Source organism: Phascolarctos cinereus, unplaced genomic scaffold (genome assembly GCF_003287225.1).
Source record: "Phascolarctos cinereus isolate Bilbo 61053 unplaced genomic scaffold, phaCin_HiC Scaffold_1;HRSCAF=81, whole genome shotgun sequence".
NCBI lineage: Eukaryota > Metazoa > Chordata > Mammalia > Diprotodontia > Phascolarctidae > Phascolarctos > Phascolarctos cinereus.
In genome coordinates, this window is record NW_027555514.1 from 256,562,825 (window position 1) to 256,587,994 (window position 25,170).

Genomic DNA, 25,170 nt, shown 5'->3' on the forward strand with positions numbered 1-25,170 from the left:
AATTTTAAAAGTACTCAAGGATCAGTTTTCAAGATATCTCAGAGGAAAAGATTCAAAAAAAAAAAAAGGAAAAGATCAGAAATTATGCCTTTATCCAGTGAAAGCTAACCAAGAAAGCATTAACAACTAGTCCTGCATATGCCTACTTTTCCATTTATATAAAATCTTTATGAATAATCTACAGGTTATCTGATCTTAATAAGAAGAAAACAGGCCTTTGAAGAAAATCATTTTTCAATTGTCTATATCTTCATATTTACACAATAAGCTGAGTTGTAAAACACATAAAATCTCACTGTCTTTTATTTTATTTTTTAAGTTAACAGTAGAACAAAATACAACCTTAGAAGCTGTCATTAAAATAAGGTATTGGGGCAGCTACATGGCGCAGTGGATAGAGCACTGGCCCTGAACTCAGGAGGACCTAAGTTCAAATCTGGCCTCAGACACAAAACATTCACTAGCTGTGTGACTCTGGGCAAGTCACTTAACCCCACTGCCTAGCAAAAACAAACAAAAAAAACCAAACAAGGAATCTCCATTGAATATATATTTATATACATATATACATGTGTGTATACAGATACACACACACACACACACACACACACTCACATGAAACAATGCTAAAAAAAATTAAACCAGATTCTACGATAGAAGACTACGGGAATATTGTTCAACAATTCAATTAAATTATAAAACACACAGACAAATACATACACATATGCACATACACATATACATACACAAATATGCACACCTAAGATGTTTGAAATATAGAGTACAACTACCTCCTAGACCATTATGTGACAGTTCTCTCCAGGCTACCCTCCAAACTTTTCCCATCATGACCTGGGTACCTTTTCCTTCTTCTCTCTCCCCATTCCCCAATTTCAGCTTCTATTATGGGTTATCATCTCCTATTAGAATGTAAGCACCTTGAGAGCATGGACTGTCTTTCTGCTTATATTTGCATTCTCAGCACTTAGCACACTGTCTGACTGACCTCTCTAATCACAGCAGAGAAAGACAAAGATGGTGACAATGCTAAGAAGATAAGGAGTGGGGGCAGTGAGCTAAGTTTTTAGACTGACTCAATCCTCCCATGCGAAATAAAAATCTTCTCCAAGTATGAAGAAAGTGAGTGGAGCTGGGGTTGGGAGGACAAAAGATATGGGACAGCAGCTATAGTGGCTGATATAGGGCACTGACAAGGATAGAGATGTAGTACTGTGAAGTAGCAACGAGGCCCAGACAAGGCTGACTACAGCGAATCTGCAGCAAACGAAATCACCTCGACTTCATGACTACTTCCAGCAACTTTGCAATGACTGCCCTTAAAGAATGGAATGGTGAAGGTCAGTAAGTGATAAAGCTGTGTAGTAAGTGGTAAGGCTGTGGAGGTTAATAACAACAGGACATCAGGGCACAAGGAATTCCACTGTAGTCACTAATGATACATTAAAGTAAAAGACCATGTGCCCAAAGCCCGAGATAGACATACAGGGAGCCAAAGAGGGAGAAGGTCAAGAAGCGATGGGTCATAAAGGTCTAGGAGTGACAATAACGACAAAGATTTAGGTTCAATGTGCGTGAGGGAGGGGCAGAGACAAGGATCAGGGATCAAAATTCTGCTCTAATCACCAACCCCTGGAACATGGGAGTAGTTCATTCCCATAATATGGCAGAGGCTTGATCACTAATCCCTGGGTGATAATTAAGTGGAGAAGCATGCTGTTCAAATTGAAGGGATTAAGAAATTGTATGACTGAGCTGCAGAGAAATCCTTTCACACAAATATGGAGGTATCTGAGGAAACGACAGGGGACGATGGCAGGGAGACAAAGACAGAAACTACTGAAATCACTTCCTAATTCTGACAGTTGATGCTATTCTTTGAAGTGCTAAAGTAAATATACGCCTATATTTAATTGTCACATGTTTGGTGATAGCTCTCATGTTTGGTGCCTAGTTTCCCAAGATCAGTAAGGTCCAAAATGATAAGAGAAATGCTTCCAAAAGCAGTAGTCCTAAAAGAACTAAAATAAATCCATTCATATGAAGAAAACTTACATTAACTAGTTTTTCAAGACTAGGGATGACCAGAGGTGTTTCTCCTTTAACACCAGGCTCTGTCTGCATTTCCTTAATGGTCTGCAATATTTCTTTCAAACCTTCTTCAAGCTGTGCTTTTTCTTCCACAAGTTCTTTTACTGAAATTAAATATACATTTTTCTATTTTGATAAAGAAAGATTTATCATAACTTCAGAAAATTTTATAAAGGGTATTCATACTTCAAGCATTGGTTAAATCAGATGATTTTTAAGGTCCTCACCAGCTCTTAGACTTTATGATTAAGAATATTTCGCAGAGAAACACACAAGTTGGTAATAGAAAATTACTATTTGAGTAGAAGAAAAATAAAAACACAAACTTTTAAAAACAGATTATCTACATTTACTCTCATTAAATAGGGATCCTATCTAGAGCTCTCTATATCTGAATCTATCAGGCAACCTCACAGTTTGAGAAAAAATTAGACAGTTCATCAATAAGCATTTACAAAGTGACTACTGTATGCCAGGCACTGTGGTAAGAGCTGAAGATAAAAATACTGGCAACAGACAGTCTCTGCCTTGAAGGAGCTCGCAATCTAATTTGAAAGATAAGCAGACAAATTGGTACAAACACACTAAATACAGGAGAAACTGGTTAGGGTTAGGGATCAGGAAAGGCTTCTCAGTTCCAGAAGATGGGGTTTTAATTGGGAAGCTTTTCCTGACTCCCCTTAATCCTAGTGTCTTCTCTGTTTTGATCATCTCCTGTTCATCTTATTTAAGAGCTGGTTTGTACATGGCTGATTGCATGTTGACTCTCCCACTGAATTGTGTATCTCCTAAGAGCAGACACTGTTTTTTGCCTTTTTTTGTACCCCAGGGCTTGGCACATGATACGTACTTAACAAATATTTATTTATACTGGAAACTGAAATAATTTCGTGTGAAACAGAAAGGATTTGAATAGCACAAACCGTGACAGAAGAGGCTGTAAGGTAACAAACTGGACTACAGAGGAAGAACAGAAAACGACGCTTTATGAAGGTTTTTAAGTTAGATCAGGGGTGGGAACCTGCAGCCTCAAAGTCCCACATGGCCCTCTAGGTCCTCTCCCCATCTTAGAATAGAAGCTGTTTGAGGTGGGAACTCCCTCATAGCATTCAGCACAGACTAAGCTCTTAGTTAATGTTTTATTTTTTCATTTATTCATTCATTCTCTCATGACTAAGTATGGGAAAGCTGTTCTAAGACAAAACATAAATAAACATAATGCAATATATTATCCAAACTTAACTCACCTTTGTTTTGGAACTTGGTTATTACTATCCTATTCCTTTCCAAATCTCTTTCCTTTTCATTTAGTTCCTTTGAAAGATACTCATTCTATCATTGGGGAAAAACGAATGAACAAAAACGTGATTTGCATTTTCAGACTGAGAATATTTAAGACATCATTTCAGAAAGTTTCACCAATTTAAGCGTTACTCACCACTCACTGAGTCCACAGACAAGGGGTATTGAAGAAACAAAATAATATAAAAGTACTCATTCCCCTGTCCCTGCCCACCCTCCCCATACACACACACACACACACACACACACACACACACACACACACACACACACACTTTATGCTCCAAGCAGTACTATGAGGAATGTTTCTACATATAGTCCAATCGATTTCTCTTTTCAGTTATCAGATTTGGGCACTACCTGTTCTGCCTGGCTCCTGTGTCTCTGAAGTTCTAATTCTGTATCTCTGCTTTGTGCTTCCTTAATCAACAAATCCTGGAATATCAGCTCATTCTAAGGGAACATGTAATGAACAGTCAAGCCAATGAGTTATACTGACTTTATGTTGCTTTTTTGTAATACACATTTTGTTGTTAATACTTTTTAAAAGTAACATGACATGAAGGAATTTACTTTTTTTTTTTTATTTCATGCACTTAAACCTTTAAAAGTATATTCGGATTGAACTTGGTCAAATACATCTGAAGGTAAAAGAAAAACTTATCTAAGCCACACACTAGAACATTTGGTGGAAGGAAACTCACCTGAGACCTAAGAAATACGAGTTCCTTCCGCAGCTGCTCTATAAGGTTTTCAACAGGATCTAGGTGAGATAATTTTGTGGGGGGTATACTATGCCAAGATTCTGTGGTATGAAGGCTACTTTCAAGCTTACTCTTCAAAATCTTTGCTTGGAGTGGGATGTGCTCTTTTGATATATCATCTTTCAAATCATTTTTATCACCAGAATGCTTTTTTGAAGTAGGAAGTCGCTCAACTTCTGGTTTCACTATCTGCGACTTTTCCATGATAGCTGTTTTATCATGAATAAGATGACAAAAAATTGAGGATTTCTGGCTAAGTGTTAGCCTCTGTCCAGCAGGAGAATCTTGCTTCATTAAGTTTAAGGAGCCTCTTGACACTGTAATTGACTGTTTTTCTCTAGGGCCTGATGACTTGTGGAAGCTCGCTTTAGGTAGTTATCAGAAAGGGAATACAAGTGATCATTTGAGTCTTCTTGGCTCTGCCTACAGATGAGAGATTCTAAATTCCTTGTAGACTGCAGACATGGTGCTTTATAAATCTGTCTAACTGTAAAGCCTTCGGGACTTGGACTGCGATGTCTGATCTGTATAGGTGAAGAATCTCTTGATAAATGGGCAAAAGAATGCCTGCTTACAAGCTTATCTCCACTCTGAAGCATCTGAGAAATTTTTCTTGATAATTTTCCTAACATCATGCTTCTTTCAGGAATATTCTGATCTGACTGTGGACCACTGCATGGTGCTCTCTTATATGCTGATTCTATTTTATCTGAGCTTCTAATCTGTATTCAGAGTAAATAATGATTCATTAATGTCTCAATCACTAAATACAGTTTTTTACTAAAAACTAACAACTATAAAAAAAACAGAGCAAGTCTTCAAAATGCAAAAAAACCTTCAGCCATTATTTTTCTTTTCCTCTTCAGCAGAGTCTACTACAAGTTCTACTTAAATTACATTTGCAGGAGCTTACCTTTAATTTAAATTCATCAATATTTTCAGAGCTCACTAGCTGAGATTTTCTTTCTTCCATTGTCAGTTCCTGATTAAAGATGGTCAGATGTAGGTCACCAGCTATTCATACCAAATGCATTAAAAAAAAAAATCAGAAGCAAAGAAAAAGCAGAAAACTTAATTATAACATTCCTCATATCAGATACAGTTTAATGAATCCATGAGCTCAGTGGTATAGGTTTTGCCCCATTCCTGTGCAAATCCCAACTGATCCATGACTTTGTGTCCATATGTTAGGATTGTTGGGTTTTTTAAAAACTCATTATTTGACATTCTTTCCTTTTTAAATATTGAGACCTATATTTTCTCCCTCCCTCCCCCACTCGCTGAGAAGGCAAAGAATGTGATATCAATGATATGTGTGAAATCATGCAAAAATTCCTTTGGAACTGTCTTGGATCATTGTATTGATCAGAGTAGCCAAGTCTTTCACAGGCGATCATCATTACAACATTGCTGTTACTGTGCACAATGGTCCCCTGGTTCTTCTCACTTCACTCGGGCTCAGTTTATATAAGTCTTGCCATGTTTTTTCTAAAACCACCTCCCCTAGTCATTTCTTATAGCACAACAGCACTTGATCACAATCACATGTGACTTGTTCAGCCATTCCTTAATTAATAAGCATTCCCTAGGTTTCCAATTCTTTGGCACCACAAAAAAAAAAAAGCTGTTATTTTTTGTACTGTAGATCCTTTCCCTTTTTCTTTTATCTCTTTGGGACAGAGATCTAATAGCGCCGGTCCTGGGTCAGAGGGTATGTGCAGTTTTATAGCCCTTTGGGAAAGTTCCAAACTGTTCTCCAGAATGACTGGACCAGTTCGCAACTCTACCAACAATTTATTAGTGTAACTATTTTCCTTCATTCCTTCTAGCATTTGTCATTCTAATAGGTGTGAGGTGCTATCTTAGAATTGTTTTAATTGGCATTTCTCTACTCCAGGGCTTCTTAAACTTTTTCCACGCGCCCCCTTCAGTGCTTCTTAAACTGTGGGTTGCAGACCCACATCATTTAGAATCAGAATTAAGAATTAATTAAGAATAAGTAGTGATTTAGAGCATTTTTTTCATATGACTATAGACAGCTTTGATTGCTTTTTCTGAAAACTGCCTATTCATATCCTTTGACCATTTATCAATTGGGGAATGGCTCTTATTTTTATAAATTTGACTTAGTTCCCTATATTTGAGAAATGAGTCCTTTCTCAGAGTAACCTGCTGTAAACATTTTTGATAGTACTTCATTGTCTATGGCACCTTTTAGCAAAGTGTAGTTTCCCTGATCATCTCTTTTAAGTAGGTCTATTTCTGCTTCTGCTTTGTCTGAGATCAGGATTGCTAATCCTGTATTTTGAACTTCACCTGAAGTGTATCAGATTGTGCTTCAGCCCTTTATTTTAACTTCCGTGAGAAATGAGGTAAGTTATGACCCAAACTCCCTTCTCCTCCCCAGAGAATGAAGTGGTTCATGGAGAAAGGAGGATTATGTCTCCCATGGGTTGGTAGAATAATTCCGTATATTGATGATTATGCCTTTTGAAGTAAAGATTTCTACATGAAAGCTAATCTGTTAGTGGTTAAGAGGAATTCAGGTACAGGAGACCATCCAACCCCTACACTTGGGGTAAAAAAGGTCATTGGATGGAAAACCACCACAGAGCCATTTGCAAAGAGCTTAGATACCTACCCACCCCCTTAAAGGTACCAGGGAACCCCTAGAAATGACAAATTTAACACACGGCCTTTAGGTGGTATGGGATAGGGTGGTCTTTTTTACATAAGGTAACAGGATAATAGATTTAGAGCTTAAAAAGATTGTAAAAGTTACTGAGTTCAATCTTCCCATTTTACAAATGAAGAAACTGAGAAAACTATTGTGATCAAATTCCATTTCAGAACTATGCTACACTAACAATGTAAATGTTGGCTAATTGGACCATATTTTTATTGCTTCTAATAAATTCTGAACGAACTATTAAGAAAAAAAAATGCATTTCTCACATAAAGAAATTTGCAGCCCCATATCAACACACTGCCCTGCTTTAATAAAAGTGAAATGACTCTACCTAAAGTTCCAGATTTCTTTGCTTTATCTTGAGCCATTTTTCGAATCTTCTGTTTCAGTTCAAGTCTTTCTTCTTCCAGCCTTTCAATCTGTAAAATATGAACTATTAATAGTGTACTTTATATCAACCAAGAAAAGAAATTTCTGAACATAATACCTGCCTCTTTTAAAAGAACCTGGTTTTCAGCTTTATACTGCTGCTGTTTTAGATTTTTGCTCTTTCTAAACTCGGTTAAATCAATCATTGTCTTTGGATCAAGACCTAAAATAAAGAATAAAAATTAGGAATTGACATAGAAATAAACAAGACAATTAATTGTTATAATAATGTCTCATATACCTAGAATCATAAGGAAATGAAATTTTGCAGGAACTGAAAAAAATTATTTAAGTGTCCAAATTGTTTAAAGTCATATTAACATCTAACGGAAATCCTCCTAAAGTACATAATACTGCCTACTTCAACTGTGCATAAGTGAACACAATGTAACCTTATTTTTAAAAGCAACCATAAATTTAATATTAAATATAAACATAGCCAAACTTGCATTGCAAATATTTACACTTAAATAAATTTTATCATGTAAAGTGCTCTAAAACTTCTTGAGTCACTTCCTCTGAATAGGCACTAACATTCTCTGTATGTCTATTCACTCCTATTTATTCATCTTCTTACATGGTGTGTAATTAGCATTCTCTCTTTTGATTCTTTTTTTTTTGGCTTTGCAGTATTTAGCAATTCTTTACATATTTCTTTATATTCATTATATGTGTTGATTTTAATTGTACAATATTCCATTACACCAACATAAAATGTATTTAGCCATAACTCTTATTGGCAGAAATTTGGGTTTTCTTCCAGTTACCTATATTTCAAAAGCTTCTGCTACAAAAAATCTTTGAGCAAACATTATCCCTCACCATTCCCTACCAAAAAAAAAAAGTTATCAAAAAACCAAAGTTTTTCAAAAAAGTTTTGGATTTCAATCCTGGCTTTATCATTTTCCATCTTCGTGACCCTGGGCAAGTCACTTATCATTCTGAGCCTCAGTGTTTTTTCTCTATAACATATAGGGGCTGGACTAGATGACCACTAAGATCCCTCGCAGCTCTAAATCTATGCTCTAAGTTGTATGATGTACTTTTTTTTTTATCAAGTTGACAGCTCACATATCTTTTGCTGAAAAGGTCTAACATGGTAATTGAAGTCGGAAGCAATAGATGAGAGGGAAAGGTAGGATGGCAGACCTGGGCCTCTCCCCAAAATGGAGGTCACTAGAGGAACCTACCAATGGAAGGAGGCCAGTATAGTGGACAGATGTTCCAGGGTAAGAATTCAGGGTTATCACAATGAACACCAACCCTGAGCGGCTGTAATCATATGAAAGATCTGTGTTTTCATCAGCATGGACACTCGTCTATTGGTACAGATGCCAAATCTTCCTGAGTTCACATAGCCAAAGCACATTTCAATTAATGGCTAACCCCCAAAAAGCAAACTGCTGCAATCTGCTGAGCTTTCTGTGAGTTCTAGTTTTTCTGACGCTTCCTTAGTTCTAGTTTTCAACTTTTATACTAGAAGTGTGGCCACTTCCAAGAGGACGTCCATATCTCTTTTCCATTGTATTTTAAATCTACTGTATTCCCTGAAAATAAATAACCCAACTCAGGTAAGAGCAGATGCAAGACCTGTAAGCCTTTCCTACCAAGGAAAGTGTACACATTTCAATAGCTTCACAACCCTTTTCTACTTATTTCTATGTTCACTGCAGTGCTCTGGTGGGTTGAATTTACCTCTGAATAAGAAAACATTACTGTGTATCAACATTCTAAGCTCCGCATGGGAAAAAGAATCCCATCTTATTTACCAGTGTAGCTGTCAGTGTCTGCCATAAGTCATCTATCAGCATGCATCTGGACCAGGAGGTACAAGAGAGATCCAGAATTAAATGGGAGACAAGTAGACTGTTATCACCTTCAGGAAATCGCAAATCTTTATTAATGGCCCAAAGCTATTCTCAGAAACAAGCTACCATTTTTTCAATATTAATATTCTACCACTATTACTATGTGGCTATAAGATATGCAATAAAACAGTCTCCAAAGAATTAAAAATGAGTGTCATACAAAAGGCAATATCACGGTGGGGGGGGGTGTGACAGCTATAAAGTAAAACAAATCAGGAACTTTAACAAGCAACTGAAGTAAAGAAAGTCATTAGGGGAGCATCTAATTGAAAATAAAAATGGTCTGATCCCAAGATAAGAGATAACAAAGTGCTTTAGTTGTATGCCTAAGATGTAAGGAGAAAGGGCAGTCCCTGGAATGTTAGATAGGCTCTCTATGATGAATTTATGGGAATATAGGGACGAGAATTATGTAGGATGGAAAGGCTCAGATATATTAAACTATACATCCTTGGAGAAAGTATCCAAATCAACGAGATCACAGATCAATTTAAGCATAGTTTTCAAGAGCTGAGGCTAAATATGTCCACTGAATATCTCTCTATTACGAGGTCATCAGAAATTTTTATTTTTTTCTTCCAAGATTCTAGTATTCACAGGACTAGGTTATTAGAGCAAGAACTTTGGTGTTAAACAGGTAAAGTTCTATGGTAACAAGAAACTGGGAATAATGGAAAACACTATTCAGCTTCCCAGATGAGACCCATTCAATTCTGTGTACAACTGTTTGTCTAACTATATTGCTTGTCCAAAATACACAAAGATAGGGGTCACCTAGGTGGCCCAGTGGATAGAGTACCGGCTCTGAAGTCAGAAGGACCTGAGTTCAAATCCGGCCTCAGACACATAACACTGCTAGCTATGTGACCCTGGGCAAGTTACTTAACCCCATTGCCTAGCCAAAAAAATAAAAAGTCTTCTTTAGGGGGCAGCTAGGTGGCGCAGTGGATAGAGCTCAGGCCTTGGAGTCAGGAGTATGTGAGTTCAAATCCAGTCTCAGACACATGTCACTTACTAGCTGTGTGACCCTGCGCAAGTCACTTAACCCCAACTGCCTCACCAAAAAGCGCCAAAAAAAAAAATACACAAAGACAAACTAACTCAACATTCATTCACCTGCATGTCCCAATCAGAGCAGTATTTGCTTTTCATCCATTTTGCTTTTTCCAGTGTGGATGGTGAAATCAATCATTTTCAAATGACTATGGATTTCACTAACGATGCTTTGTAGCTTTCTAGGGCACTATCTAATTAACGTAATGTATTCTATGAAGGGCAAGATGTGGAGAATAATGCCACCAATATGGAAACTTTCTTCTATTTAAGGAGGCAATGTGATGCATCGAAAAGAGTCAGTACTGTACGTACTGAAGCATTAAATAAACATCTCTAGTTGAATTTGTCATAGAATGTCGTAACTTTAACATGTGTGAAAGGAAGCTTGTCTGAGGTATCTTTAAGGACTCCCCCCTTTTAGTTTTATTAAGCTGAATGCTTCTTTAAAAATTAACTAAGACACAAAAGGATATATTGACTATGAAAATGGGCTCTAGTCTAGAAAACTGAAAAAGAATGCCTTTTCTGTTGATGTTTTTAATAAGGATACCCTTGACAGATGCAGACATCATTCTCACAAATATTTTATAACTTAAAGTAGGTATATGAGACCACTAAGTCACCTCCACCCCCTTTTGTGGTAAAAGTATCATCTTTCATTTGCTTGGACCCTGTACCACTCTGAGATATCTTGAAGAAATTCAATCCATGTACACTTTTAAAATGGATTTTGCTTCCACTCTGCTTAAATATTTGGGGCATAAGAAATATGGGCAGCCCCTTAAGGGGCTAGTGTGGTTTTTTTTTTTCAGATCCAGGCAAGCTCTTTGGATCCACTGATATCAACCTAGAGGATTTGTGCTGATGACTACCAGATAGCAATTTTATTTGCCAACAGAAATCTCACAGACAGTAAGACTCATCATACCCACAAACTGAAATTCTTCCCTTTCACGTGGTTGTAACTGATAAAATTTAAACAATTTTTATAGCCGAATTCCAAGCTAGCGTGCCAGGGCATGTCACCAGCCAGAGACATGTAGCAATGTTGACTAACTATTGAGTTCAGAATGCATTAATGTCTGGGAAATACCAACATCGATGCAGATGTCCCATCCCATAGGCTCCATGCATGAAAATCCCATGTAAGGAATGATGATCATCTATGACACTCAAGGCACTGGGACATTCATGCAACAAAGCATACCTAAGAATCTAGAACTTCCCTTCACCAGTATATGCTACTGATAAATGCTGAAACACTGAACCAGTAGTACATTCTGGAATAATTGTCCTTGGCCAATTAGCAGTAAGTGGAGCTGACAGATGTCTAAGAAGTGATACGGGACAAAAGAAAGAGGTGTGACTCCTGGAGATCCAAGTTTAGCTTTCCAGGGGCATCCTGCTATTGAGGGAATAGTAGAAGATGGAGCTACGCCAAAGTACTGCATGTAGAATACCACTGAGGAAAGGCTGTTTAAAGAAATGGGTAATCTTTCAAGCTACAAAATAGCTGTAGAGCACTGCTGGGGTCCTATGAAGACAATCCATTGCAACTGTCTGCTGCCCATAAGACTCTCTCATGACAAGTAGGAAAACAGAGTCAAGGAAGTGGGTCCTAGGAAAGAATCACTGACCATTTGAAGATGGACACTCCTTGACAGATGAATCACTTTATGGAAAGAATTCACATCACGGATCAAATGCAGAGGAAACTATACATTGATACCTTCTTGGGAACTGGGGAAGCTTGCTTTATCCTAAAGCAGACCTCTCCCTGGACTGAGGTGGAAGGTTGGGGGAAGGGAGGAATGAAAGGCAGAAGAACATGGGGGCAGGCAGCTGAATACAAAGGAGAGATGAACCACAGCTTCCTGATGCAGTCAGATACAAACTTCAAACTCAAGGATATATATACCACAGCTTATATCCAACTCATTTTGGTTCTAGAGAAAGATATTTATCTTCACTGTAGAGGTAGAAATCACAAATATTATTTAGCCAGGTTACTCTGGTAGAAATCAGGGAGAAGTGTGCATTTATTTAGGACTAAGTCTTGAAATGTGTTTTCTCATTCCTTTGGTCCCAATTAAACACTTGATTGACTGACTGATGTATTGCTTCCAGACCCTCTTCCTCAGTATATATTTGGTCAAGTCCAGCCACAAGTTAAGTTGGAGATGTTTAATGGTATACAGTACCCTCCTTTATCCATTCTTCTAATTTGTTCTTGAATTTAACTTTTGTTCCATCCAGCTTGTAAGGAACTTTTACAATGCAATACTCTTCCTCCTAATTCTCTAGAAAAGTACTTAAGTATAATACCTAATTCCTCATTGATGCCAGATAAATAAGATAAAATTGTATCATTTATTTAAGACTACATAAACAAAAAAATGTTTTGCTTATAATGGGTCAAATACATAAAAAGGACAGTTCTTTGAAAGATCTCTAAAGAAAATTTGTTAATGTCATAAATTGATGTGAGTCAAGAGCACTTTGCTGATCAATTTAACCATGGGGAGGTATGGTATAAACACTGCCAAATTCTCCAATAAAGTTAGTGAATAAATGAATTTACTTCTAATTTCTAATTACTAATGTAGAAATTTATTATTATTATTAATAATAATAGCTAACATTTATGAGCACTTACTATGTGCCAGGCACTGGGCTAGGTGCTTTACAATGAAAACATTTTAATTTACAAAATGTTGAGTAAAAAGTTACACTCCACAGAAAGTTTTAGAAATTTTTCTTACCCAAACGTTCCCGAAGGTCTTCATTTTCATCAAGGAAATCATTAATCTTTAATTCAAGTTTGTTCATTTCTGTAGTTAATGCTTCAATTTCTCGGTCCCTTATTTTAACTTGAGACTTATAAGTCTTTATTTCAGCCACAGCATCTTCTAGGCCATACAGTCCCTTTAGAATGAAAAGAAGAAAAAATTAGTTTTAAAATGAGAATTTCTGATCTAATTTAAAAATACGTAACTCATTTTTTAATCTAAAATGTCTACAAAAACATAACAGAGGTTTATAGCATTAATTGTCTAATTTTGTATTGTACTTTTGTGTGCTTACTAATGATGAAAGAAAGAAAAAGATTTAAATGCCGTGGCTTTGATAACAAGAGAATTTTAGCAGCAAAACAATACAGAGATAATACTTATGAAACACTTATTAGAAGTAAAAAGAAAGAGATGGGTCAGGAAATATTTCAGGAGAATACACTGATACAAAGACACTGCTGAGGTGCCAAGGATATACCTAAACTCCAAAATATTAAAAGCAAAAACAAAGGCTGTGTTTATGCACTAAATAACAAATTTTTCCAAAATCATTCTTACCATAACTTTAGGCATAGTACATCAGTTATGGTCTAGTTCACGCTGGTAAAATGGCTAGGACTTCAACTAAATATAAATTGCTTTACATATGCTGATTTTAGACTAAATACAGCTGATGGCTGGAAATTAAAACTGCAGAGAGAAGGAGTTACTCCCCAAACTGTAGGTACATCCAATGGGTCATAAAAGGTGACACCTTGGAAGTTTTCCAGAAGACTGCAATCACAATACCACATACTACGAAAGAAAAGAGGAATTTTTAAAAATGTCTTTAAAATGTTAAACTGTCAGCTTTCAACAAAAATCATGTGAATAAAAGATAATAACAAAAAGATAATTACAAAAAGCCAACGATAAAGACTACGTCTAAGCCCTTTCTTCTCTAACATAAAATCCATACCGCTTCATAATCTTTCAGTCGCTTCAGAGCCTCGACAAGCTCTTTATCCTTCTCTCTAGCGTCAGCTTCCGCCAGCTCTGCCGCTCTCTCGGCATCTTTGTTTCTTGTTTCTAAGTTTTGAAGCTTTGTTTGTATTTCTACAAAATGACTCAGCTGAGACACGGATGAAGAACCTAGCGGATAAAAATCCAAATCACCAACGAACTAAAAGATGACAGAGCTGAACATAATAACTCAACTAAAATGCCACATGCTCACACTTCCTAAAACTGATTTAAACTGACTTTTTTCCTCCTCTCAGTTTTACAATATCGTAAACAAATATCTAACTAAGTGTTTACTGCATGCAAGGGACTAGCAATACAAAGAAATGCATAGAACACAGTCCTCGTCCTCAAGGAATTTACGCTCTTAGTTGGAAGTGTGACATTAACTGGCATGTTATATGATTTATACTAGTTATATGCCCTCTTACACCTTCTACGGATTTCTCTCCCATTAGAATGTAAGCTCCTTGGGGCAGCTAGGTGGCACAGTGGGAAAAGCACTGACCCTGGAGTCAAGAGGACCTGAGTTCAAACGTGGCCTCAGACACATAGCACTTAATAGGTGGACTCTGGGCAAGGCACTTAACCCCAGCTGCCTCACCAAAAAAAAAAAAAAAAAGAATGTAAACTCCTTGAGGGCAGGGAATGGTTTTTGCCTTTCTTTGTATCCTTAACACAACCACTGGCACATTTATTTTTGTGCTGTTTCAGTCACATCCAACTCTCTGTGACCCCATTTTGGGGTTTTCTTGGCACAGATAACTGGAGTGGTTTGCCAATTTCCTTCTCCACCTCATTTTACAGATGAGAAACTGAGGCAAACAGGGTAAATGACTTGCCCAGGGTCACAATATGTTACATCAACAATTTCGTCTATTACTATTGATCTGGTCCAAAGGATGATAGACAACATGTAAAAGAGGAACAGATTAACAAAACAGCACCTTAAAGTGTTAACTATACATTTGTTTCACTAATGACATTTATGCAATAAATAATTTGGGAAAAGAAGAGAGAATTCAAATGTCTGTCAAATAGAGGAGGAGCAAATCACGAATTTGCTGAGGTTTTGTGAACACTCCCACATGTATGTAACACAGCCCATCAAAAATCATAGCAACAATTAGTTACCTCTGTTTCGCCTGAGTTCACTTCTCAAGTTTTCAATAACCAGTGTATCTGCTTCCATTTCTTTCGTGTACTGTTCTACTTGTTCAGTAAGCATCTTGATTTGACCATCTCTTTCTTGTATGCCCTGAAAAACGTATATACTATCTGTACATGGCTCTGCTCTCTCATTGTCAAATATAAATAAATCAGAAGCTCAAATATATTATATTTTCTTTGGGGGTCAGGGATGAAGTCTGACGTTTCTTTGTATAACCAAAGTTGCCTGGCACAATGTGAGAGATGTCATTCAGTATTTAAAGAGCTAACTGATCAGTTAAGGTTTTGAAAATACCTTGATTATAGCATCTTAACTTTTGTCGGCTTCCTTTTAATTCCTTAACTCTTTTTTCATCTACTCAAAACAAAATTAAAGTTGTCTTTCTTTCTCACTGATACCTCATTAATTTTATGTCAATAAAAAATAAAGTGAATTTTTCTCCCTACAAGGTCTAATCTTGATCATAAATTACTTCACCTTCCTGTGATTCTTTGTTACGCTTTCCTGAAGAATTCATTTTTCCACATTTCACCCCTCTTTTTAAAAAAGGGGTATTTCTTTCTAGTATTATCCTTTTAAACACTAACAATCTTTTGCTTTCACTTATACAAGGTTTAGATGAAACAAATGATGAAAACTGAACTAACTTCTACACAACTAAACTCTATTTGGATGTCATAATTAGACTGGGTACAAACTGTTAGCCTCTCATGAAAAGGCAAGATCAGCCATGGTTAAAATGCTAACAACATAATCCCATGGTAACATGGAATTGAAACATCTTAAAAGATGTAAAAGGTTTTTACTAATTTGAAAGCTAGCGATTATACCAGACCACTTATAAATAAATAACACATTTTGATTACATTATGGCTAAAAGAGAAACCATTAAAATAAGTCAAAACATAGCACTAACAAAATAACCATCAAATTTCTGAAAATATTGGGAAAAAATGGAACTGTGAAGATTTCTACCTGTTGTAGAGCAATAACATTATTTTTGTCAGCATCAAGTTGGGCATTTCTAAGTTTCTCTCTCAAATTACACAGTATTTGTTGATATTCGATTATTTCATCATCTTTAGAAGCCAAAATTCTCTGCAAAAAGAATGTAGAATTTTACAAATCCTTGCTTATTTTACTCTTTATTATGCAGCAATTTTATACCTTTAAGAAATAGTATTAGCCAACCCCTTTTCTTTATCTAATTCCCACTAGTTTATAGTTCGGTTTGCTGTTGTTGTTCATTCGTTTCTGTTCTGTCTAAATCTTCATGACCCTATTTGGGGTTTTCTTGGCAAAGATACTAGAGTGGCTAGTCATTTCCTTCTCCAGATCGTTTTAAAGATGAGGAAACTGAGGCAAACAGGGTTAAATGACTTGTCCACAGCTAGGAAATGTCTGAGGCCAGATTTGAACTTGGTAAGATGAGTCTTCCTGACTTCAGGCACAGTTCTCTATCCACTGTGCCCTCTAGCTGCCCCTAAACATTTCCATATTTTGTTTTTAGCGTGTCTGACTTTTCATGCCCTCATTTGGCGTATTCTTGGCAAAGATACTACAGTAGTCGGCCATTTCCTTCTCATTTGACAGACGAGGAAACTAAGGCAAAGTTAAGTGATTTGCCCAGTGTCACACAGCTACTAAGTGTCTGAGGCCAGATCTGAAATCAGGAAGTCTTTGTGGCTCTAGGCCGGCACTCTACTGCACCACGCAGCTGCCAATCAAACCAGTCACAATTACACACAATAACCTCTCCTGTTGATCCTTTCTTATAACTTAGTACTGATCTTAACTTCTGCTCTAGCCAGTCAATAACCACCTTGCCCACAGATAGCTGATTCTGCAATGACAGATATTTGTGCTCAGTTTTCCATCTGCTAAGATGTAGTCAGTTTCTCATTTCTGTGTTGTTCAGAGCTCAACACCTCCAGACTCTTCTCGAAGAAAAAATTCCTGATGCCTTCTTAGTAGTCTAAGTAGTGAAAAGAGCCCTAGCCCTAGCCAGAAGCCCTGGGTTCCAATCCAATTCTGCCACTTTCTACCACCTATGTGAAGTTAAGTAATTCACCTTTCTACATCCCAGCTTCTTTATCTGTAAAATGAGGGCTAGATGACCTGAGAGGTCTGTTCCTCATCTTAAATGAAGATGCTACATTCTAGGATTCTTGGCTCTCCAACAGAATTAAACATGAAGGCTTTCTAGGGGGTCAGAACCTACCAGAGCTCCACTGGAATGGAGGTCCCAGAATCAAGGTCATGCCATTAAGAGGCATCAGAAAAGAGTTTCCATGAAGTATAAAACCCACAAATACACACACACACACATACACACACACACACACACACACACACACACACACACACAAATAACCCCACACCTCTATGCACATGTATATGTGTGTACATATGTTTTTATACAATTAAGTAGGCGGCATAAACATTTTTATAAAAGCTGGAAATTTTGAAGAACACTGCCTAAAATTAGACACAAGGAATCTGCATAATGATTTTGAAGAAGTACCTTCCATTCCTCAACCTTTGCATTAACAGCAGCCAAGACAGGATCATCTTCTTCATTTTTTGCTTTCAGAAGTTCTGTAAGTTCCTGTACCTGAAAATGACCAAGTTGACAAGTTTTTTGAAATAATGCCTTTTTTAAAAAAATGTACAAACAAACTAAAAAGAGGAGATTTAGATGTACTACTGTTTCTCTGTGCTGGTACAGACTGGCTGCATGAGTCGCGTTAACTTCTCAGTGCACTTGGTAACTTGTAAAAGATTCTAAGTTGCAGAGAAGGAGCCAACCTGCATTTATGAGGGAGATTCCTCGCCTGGGACTTTCCTATACAAAAAAAAATCAAAGGTCCAGTCCCTATCCCTGTGCATAATACCTTTGAAACAACTACATATCTATTTATCCTTGATTATAAGAACATGCAATATATTTATTTTTTAAATTAATTCACTTTCCTCTAAATAGTTTGACCAGTGATTGTTTTCTGATGGTGCTCTGACGGTTCCACTTCAGTGATGCCCACAATTAAGTGAAATTAATAAAATTTCTCATTTCATATAGCAATTACCAAAATTAACTTTATTGTTAGTGTCAAAATGACAAAGCTTCCTCCACACCATTATTTGGAAAGACAAAATAAGTTAAAAATAATTCTTACCTGAAGCCTACTATGGTCCCTTTCTTTTTTTAACTGATCCATTAGAGTATCAGTTTGCTGAACAATAACTTTCATCCGATTATATTCATCAGTCATCTTCTCCATTTCCTGCACTGATTCTTCCAAGTTCTTTCTCATTTCTTGATTCTGAATTTCAATTTTCTCATTTGCTTCTGTTAAATTCTTTTAAAGATAAGAACCACAGAAAGAGCAACTGACACCATTTTGTAAACATAGTTTAGTAATTATTAATTACTTAATTACCGTATTAATAAGAAAGGGGGACTTTCTGGATAATCACTAGAGAAAAGACACCTTCTCTGTACAGGTCTTTAACTTAAATGTAGATGGAATTTACCGATTAAATGAAAGAAAAAGTTAAAAATTGAGCACAGAGGCCCTACTATAAGCTTCACAATGCTGATCCTAAGGTAAACCTAAACAAGCTAGGCAAGGGAGGTAAAGAAGCTACAACATTTAGGGACTGATTTATTTCCTGTTTTTAAAGTGAGCATTTTAAAAATATTAACTCTGGCATTAATGCTAATCTGATAGGTTCCATTATGTGGGAGAAAAAACGAATTATAAACAATTCTTACCTGAAGGTTTCAAATCACTGAAAGCTCAAGAACATAAAGTCCAGATCAAATTCATTTGGAAAAAATATCATTTTTAAAGGAATACTCTTTGATTTACTCTTTAAGAACAAATTTTTACCTGAATTTCATCCAGATACTGCACAAGTTCAAAATTTTTTTTAGACAGCTGTAATCGATAATCACTATCTTCTCCTCTTCTGGACATAAGTGTTTCCTTTTGTGAATCTATTTGTTTCTGATAGTCAATTATGTCTTGACGAAGCTGTTCATTCTGCATATAAACCAAAGCCCCCAACCCACCCCAAACACTATTAAAATACTTACAATAAAAATTATTCTCTAAATAATAGCCCCATTACTTTTGTCTTTAAATGCCCATATTTTCTAAATCCTTAAATCTCACCTTTTTTTTTAGATGTTTGTTCTCCAAAAAAGGATGGTAAAAAGTTAATAGAAATAAAAAGATCAATATTTAAAGTGAAATAAGAAAAAAAATATAAATAAAACATTAAATGTGCTATTCTAGATAACCAAAGAATGCAATATTATTAGTTATTAAAGAAAACAAGTAAAAGGTGATTCTCTACCTTAAAGACAGACAGAACAAACAATAAAAATAATAATTAAAATATTTCCAAAATTTGGGAGATTTCTAATGACTGAAACTTTTTAACTGACTGGATAAAATTAGATAAATAATAACTTAAGTTTGGTCATATGTCATAAAAATTGCCATACAATAATCAATTTGTAAGCAAAACGTGTCCATTTATTACTGAGAGTTTACAGCATTACTTAATATCTCCACTTCTCAACTTGTTTCTAAGTCTTTGAGAAAAGTTCACATAAAAACTAGTGAGTTTGAAAAGAACAGGTGCTTAGAATACATGTTTTGAAAACAATTTGAGTTCACTGAGGTACTCCTAACTATTAACTTCGTAGAATCACCAATAATATACAGAATGATGTGTTTTTTTTTACCAACCTCTCTCCTTAATTTGCTGTTCTCATTTTCTGCTTCTTCATTACGAAGAGCCAACTAGAATGACATAAAAAGAAAGTTATACATAAAACAAACTAAAATTAAAAGCTAGAAGCAATTTTATTATGAAAATTGTAGTAGTCAATTTTATGAAATTGAGATAAAATCCTCCCTTCAAGAAGTCAATTCTTATCTCATCACTTCAATTCTACCTGAAATATGAATATTAAACTGAACCTTTGGGAAACCACTTAGGAATTAGATGAAGTAAACAAACACGAGCACCACAAATTTGGGGGGAGGGGGAATACTTTTTTTTTTGCTGAAGAAATTAAAACTAATAACTGGTATGATGATTAGTTTTTAGTTTAAGAACTACTGTTATCTGATAAACCTTAAATACTTTTTTACTCTCAATAAACACTAACTAGGGAAACAGTATCCCCTAAAAGGGTATTATTTTTTTGGTGACATGGCTTCACTTGGAGTGCTTATATCCACTAAATAAGCAAAATGTTATGATTATAATAGCAGTGAAATCTTATTTTCTCATTCTCTAGAGCCTCCACTATTCTTTCCTTTATTCCTACTCAACAATTCCTTTTTTCCTTCTCCCTGACCAAAGACAAGATTCCAGATGCTCAAGCCACTGTGCAGCTAGCCAAACTGGAATCGATGAACTAGCTTCTTAAGAGTGGAAACCTCTGGAAAGGGGAAAAGTCATTAGTCACTGGGTTAATGGTATATATCAGTGATGCCCCCACAACACTGTCACCCACTCTGCTTTCTTTAGGCAACATACCAGGGTTTACAATAACTGCAAGAGAAGCTGGCCTTTATGCATAAGTATTTGTTGTGTCTACCTGAAAGAGTCACACTATATGAAATGAAGACATGACCAAGGTATAGGCAAGGTGGGGGAAGGGGAGTTTTTTGTGACTAGTCATGTGATTTCAACTCCCCAAATAAATGGTGAAATATAGATTGGTCAAGCAGCCAGATCAATTACAGTATGGGAAGGAAACACAGAGATTGACAACACCTTAAGCCAATATAATACTAGAAATGAGTAAATCTTCACGAATAGCAAATTGGGTAGTTAATAACTATCAATAAAGCTACATACCCTCTCTTCACTTACATAGCACTTTTAGGTTTGCAAAGCACTTTACAAATACTGTCTCATTTTATCCTCATAAAATCCCTGGGACGTATTATGATCCCCATCTTACCAGTGAGGAAACTGAGGCAAAGACCTTAAGTGTCTTGCCTAGAGTCCCATGGCTAGCAAGTGTCTGAGGCAGAATTTGAACTCAGGTCTTCCTAACTCCAAATCTCTCTAGTTGCCCTATATAAATTTTTATTTTTATATAATTCTCAATATGCTTAATTTTAAAATAATGATTTTGCTAATCCATATATTATATAATAATATACATCTATTAATACCATTTTAATAGATAAGGAAAGCTTCAGAAGTATTGAGTGACTACTCCTGGGTTAGAGAGCTACTGCCAGAGGCAGGATTCGAACTCAGATCTTCTGACTCTAAGATCAGTCTTCTTTGCATAAATTCCTGTCCCTCAAGGGAAACACCATCAAAACACCCCACTTAACCACCAAGCAAAGCTACACTTCAGAGAAATTTAGAGAACGTAAACGGAAGGCTCCTTACGTGTTCATTGACTTTTTTCTCTTTTTCCATCTCTTTTTCCAAATCCTCTAATTCTCTGTCCTTCTGCTCCAGTTGTTTTTCTAGCTGGCGAATTTCATCTCGCAAAAACCGTGTATCTCGACCTCCTGCGGACTGCTGTGCCATCTTAAAACAAAATAAAAATATATTTGTCTGAATACAACTTCTGAGAATGAATAGCCAAATATAATGACAAAGCACATTTTATCTAGCTAATTAATCAAAAGAACTTCAAAGTCTATAATAATAGAGAATAACAAAAAGGTTAATTTAAAAATTTAACCAATTTCAGTGACTACAGTTAAACTCATATTAATTTTTAGGGCAAAATAAAGCCTTTGCTTAAAAGCCACCAGTCTCCAAACTGTTCTATAAAACAATCCAAACTAGTTCCATGAAGAAAAGAAGTCATAATGGCAGATGAGCACATACTGCAAATCTTTTGTCTGAGTAATCATCTTCAAACAGAAACAAAAAATCACCAGATTGGTCAAACTCAATTAAGAGGCCCAAAGAGTGATTCTCAGTAGTTCAGAAGCAATCACAACAGGTGTTATATTTATGCTCAGTCTGGCTCACCCGACCATGTAGATGCCAACACAATCTGTTTACAATGAAGATTTCTTCCTCAAAAGAAACTGACTTTGCTAAATATGAACACAATGAGATTCATGAGATTTCCCAGTCAATCAAGAATAACAGGTTTCATGTTAATGATGCTAATGATTAAGATGTGACTATCATATAATGCGTGGTAGACATACCTCGAGCTCATTTTCCAGTTTCATTACTTTAGTTTTTAACTGATTTTCTGTTGAAAGAAACCAGAACAAATATTTCACTTCATTGAATGTACTAAGAAATACATTTTAAAATATAGTTCCCTGTCACCAGAAAAACATGGGTTTTTTTTTTCTAATCAGATAAAGGTGATCAGATAATAGAGAAAAGATTGCTACTTGAGTTAGCAACATAGTAGGTACTCAACCACAGTGCTCTGACAAAGTGCATATGCACATTTTCTAACACGTATTAAGCCAATTCTTTGTTGAGTCTGGGAAATCAATTCCTTCCTCATTATTCAAAACGTCATTATTCATTTTAAACTTTTTTGCCAGGTACTTACCAAATTTGGCCTGCTCCTCTCCAGCTTTTTCTACTTCTTCTAAAGCTAATTCCACTTCTTGGGCTTTCATCTAAACATGATAAAAGAGATGGAATATGATTTGTTATCCACTTTAGGGGGACTGCTTGGAATCCCCCTTTGACATTTTCCTCTAATTCCCATAAATGATAAGCTACTACCAAGCTGCAGAAATAGTTCCTTTTTAATATTGCTCCAATCCACCAGGCCATCTTTTCTATTCAAACTTCTACATCTCCTACAGGCCTCAACACTTCTGGCCAGGTCACTGCAGGAGTCTTCAAACTGGTCTACCTGCCTCCTGTTAGAATCCTCTCATCCTGATCTAGATAAATGTGCCAGGATATGCTAATATCTCACAGCTGTTCTCTACCTGCCTGACATCTGAGGGGGTCCCACAACAAAAATGGATCTGAGCAAAAGGGAAAGAAGCAGGGTGATTAGGTTGGGGAGATAATGTACTGTTCAAGGACCACGCTGGCTTTTCCTAAGCTTCCTGTACCACTGTAAATGCAACTGATGACACCCAGTAAGCAAATTTCCCCTGAAATTTTGCATGATTTTGCCTCCAAATATCAGAGAAAGCTGAGAAACAGTTTACAGGCACTCTCACAAAGGCACCAAATATTTTTGTCAAATATTTTGACAAATTTTTTAATATTTGTCAGTGACAAATATTTTGTCAAATATTTTGTCACCTAAGACCTTACTACAATGAAAGTAATGAAACTATAGAGAAGACTTATATAGGTAGGCTATATTTAAATATCTTGTTCTTTTTGCCAGGCCTGGGGCCAAAGGGCCAGGGCAGGCTTCATCAGCTTTCTCTTTGGCAGGTGGTTAGAAGATTATAGTTAAGCTTCCTATACAATGAAACATGCCTTTACCCTCTTCTGCACACTCACTCACTCTCAATCAATCTACAAACAGCTGTTTATCATGCACTATTTACAATGCATTGTGTTAACTGCTAAGAATATAAAGAATAGAAAAAACAGCCCCTGTGTTCAGGGAGCTTACATGTTAATGCAAGAGACATGCAAACAACTTAATTAGAAACAAGATCTATAGATCTATACATAGATTGTTGATCTATAAATCTCTCTATACAGGGTAAAGAGGAGGTAACCTCAGAGTGAAGGCACCAGCAATGGGGGCAGGGGTTTTACAGGAAAGGCCTCTTACAGAAGATGCTATTTGATCTGGGTCTCAAAAGCCAAGGAATCCAGCAGGCAGAAATGAGGGGGGGAAAGTATTCCCAGGTATGGAGAACAGCCAGTGAAAAAGACATGCAGGGAATAATAAAAATACCAGTATTGCTGGTTTAGGTTATATGGAGGAAAGTAGAGTATAAGAAAACTGGCAAGATAGAGAGGAGGCAGGATGGGAGGTGTTTTAAAGCCAAATAGAAAATATTAATCTTTCTCCTTTCTTTTCATCCTGTTAGGAGCTCAGAGTTGTTAAATCATGGACCATTGTATAAACTTGGCTCTTCGGTGTTAGGGATTTATAATTTAATTCTTTCCCTTTTGTAGAAATGGTTATCAGTATTTTAGGATTTGTATTAAAAATTAATTATCCATTCACAAAAGTTATTATTAGTTTATGTGAGCAAACTGTACTGCAATGGAAATTATCCTAGAAACAATCCTCATTAAATGCCTGTCTACTGAGGATATGTGTGTGTGTATGTGTGTGTGTGACAGAGAGAGAGAGAGAGAGAGAGAGAGAGAGAGAGAGAGAGAGAGAGAGAGAGAGAGAGAGAGAGAGAGAGAGAGAGAGAGAGAGAGAGAGAGAGAGAGATCCAATCCACCTCAAGTCTAAATAAGTCAAAGATCCAAATGTACTATTTAGAGAGGAGTCAAATTACACTGAAAGCCCTTCCCCCAGAACAGTTCATCACACCAGTGTCTTGTTCCTATAATCTAGCCAGCCCACAACAGTCAGATTAATCCTCCTAAAGCAGAGCTCTGAAAGACAACATAAGCCATTACATTACATAGTAATGACTTCCTAATTAAAGCCATCTTGTAAATTAAGGTAATTGTGCCACAATAATAACTGACGTTTATATAGTATTTGAAGTCTTACAACATACTTTACAAATATGATCTCATTTGATCCTCTCAACAACCCTGTAGGATAGCCCTAAATATAAGCTTCTAGATGGAAATTTTCTACTTATACAGAAAATCAGAGAGAGTCCATGGGGAACGGCAGAAAAGTTACTAGAGCCAGAAGACCTGGTTCTGAATCTCAGCTCAGTATGACCTTGCATAGGTCACTGCGAATGTTTCCTCAACTATAAGATGAATGAAGAGACTGGAATAAATAGTTTCAAAAGGCCCTCCTAACTCTGAATCTAATGATGATATTATTATTTTATTCCCCTGT

The 25,170-nt window shown here is 36.3% G+C and overlaps 1 protein-coding gene across 1 annotated transcript in view; it reads right to left on the reverse strand.

Moving 5' to 3' along the window:
- Positions 1 to 25,170, reverse strand: part of CEP290 (centrosomal protein 290) — a 94,842-nt gene that overhangs the window by 64,843 nt on the left and 4,829 nt on the right. The window contains 16 exon segments of the mRNA XM_078146529.1: positions 2,074 to 2,213; positions 3,357 to 3,441; positions 5,089 to 5,189; positions 7,196 to 7,283; positions 7,356 to 7,456; positions 12,980 to 13,142; positions 13,968 to 14,140; positions 15,146 to 15,269; positions 16,158 to 16,280; positions 17,707 to 17,796; positions 18,359 to 18,541; positions 19,076 to 19,228; positions 19,943 to 19,996; positions 21,615 to 21,758; positions 22,397 to 22,443; positions 22,759 to 22,828. Of these exon segments, the coding sequence (XP_078002655.1) occupies positions 2,074 to 2,213; positions 3,357 to 3,441; positions 5,089 to 5,189; positions 7,196 to 7,283; positions 7,356 to 7,456; positions 12,980 to 13,142; positions 13,968 to 14,140; positions 15,146 to 15,269; positions 16,158 to 16,280; positions 17,707 to 17,796; positions 18,359 to 18,541; positions 19,076 to 19,228; positions 19,943 to 19,996; positions 21,615 to 21,758; positions 22,397 to 22,443; positions 22,759 to 22,828 (1,839 nt within the window).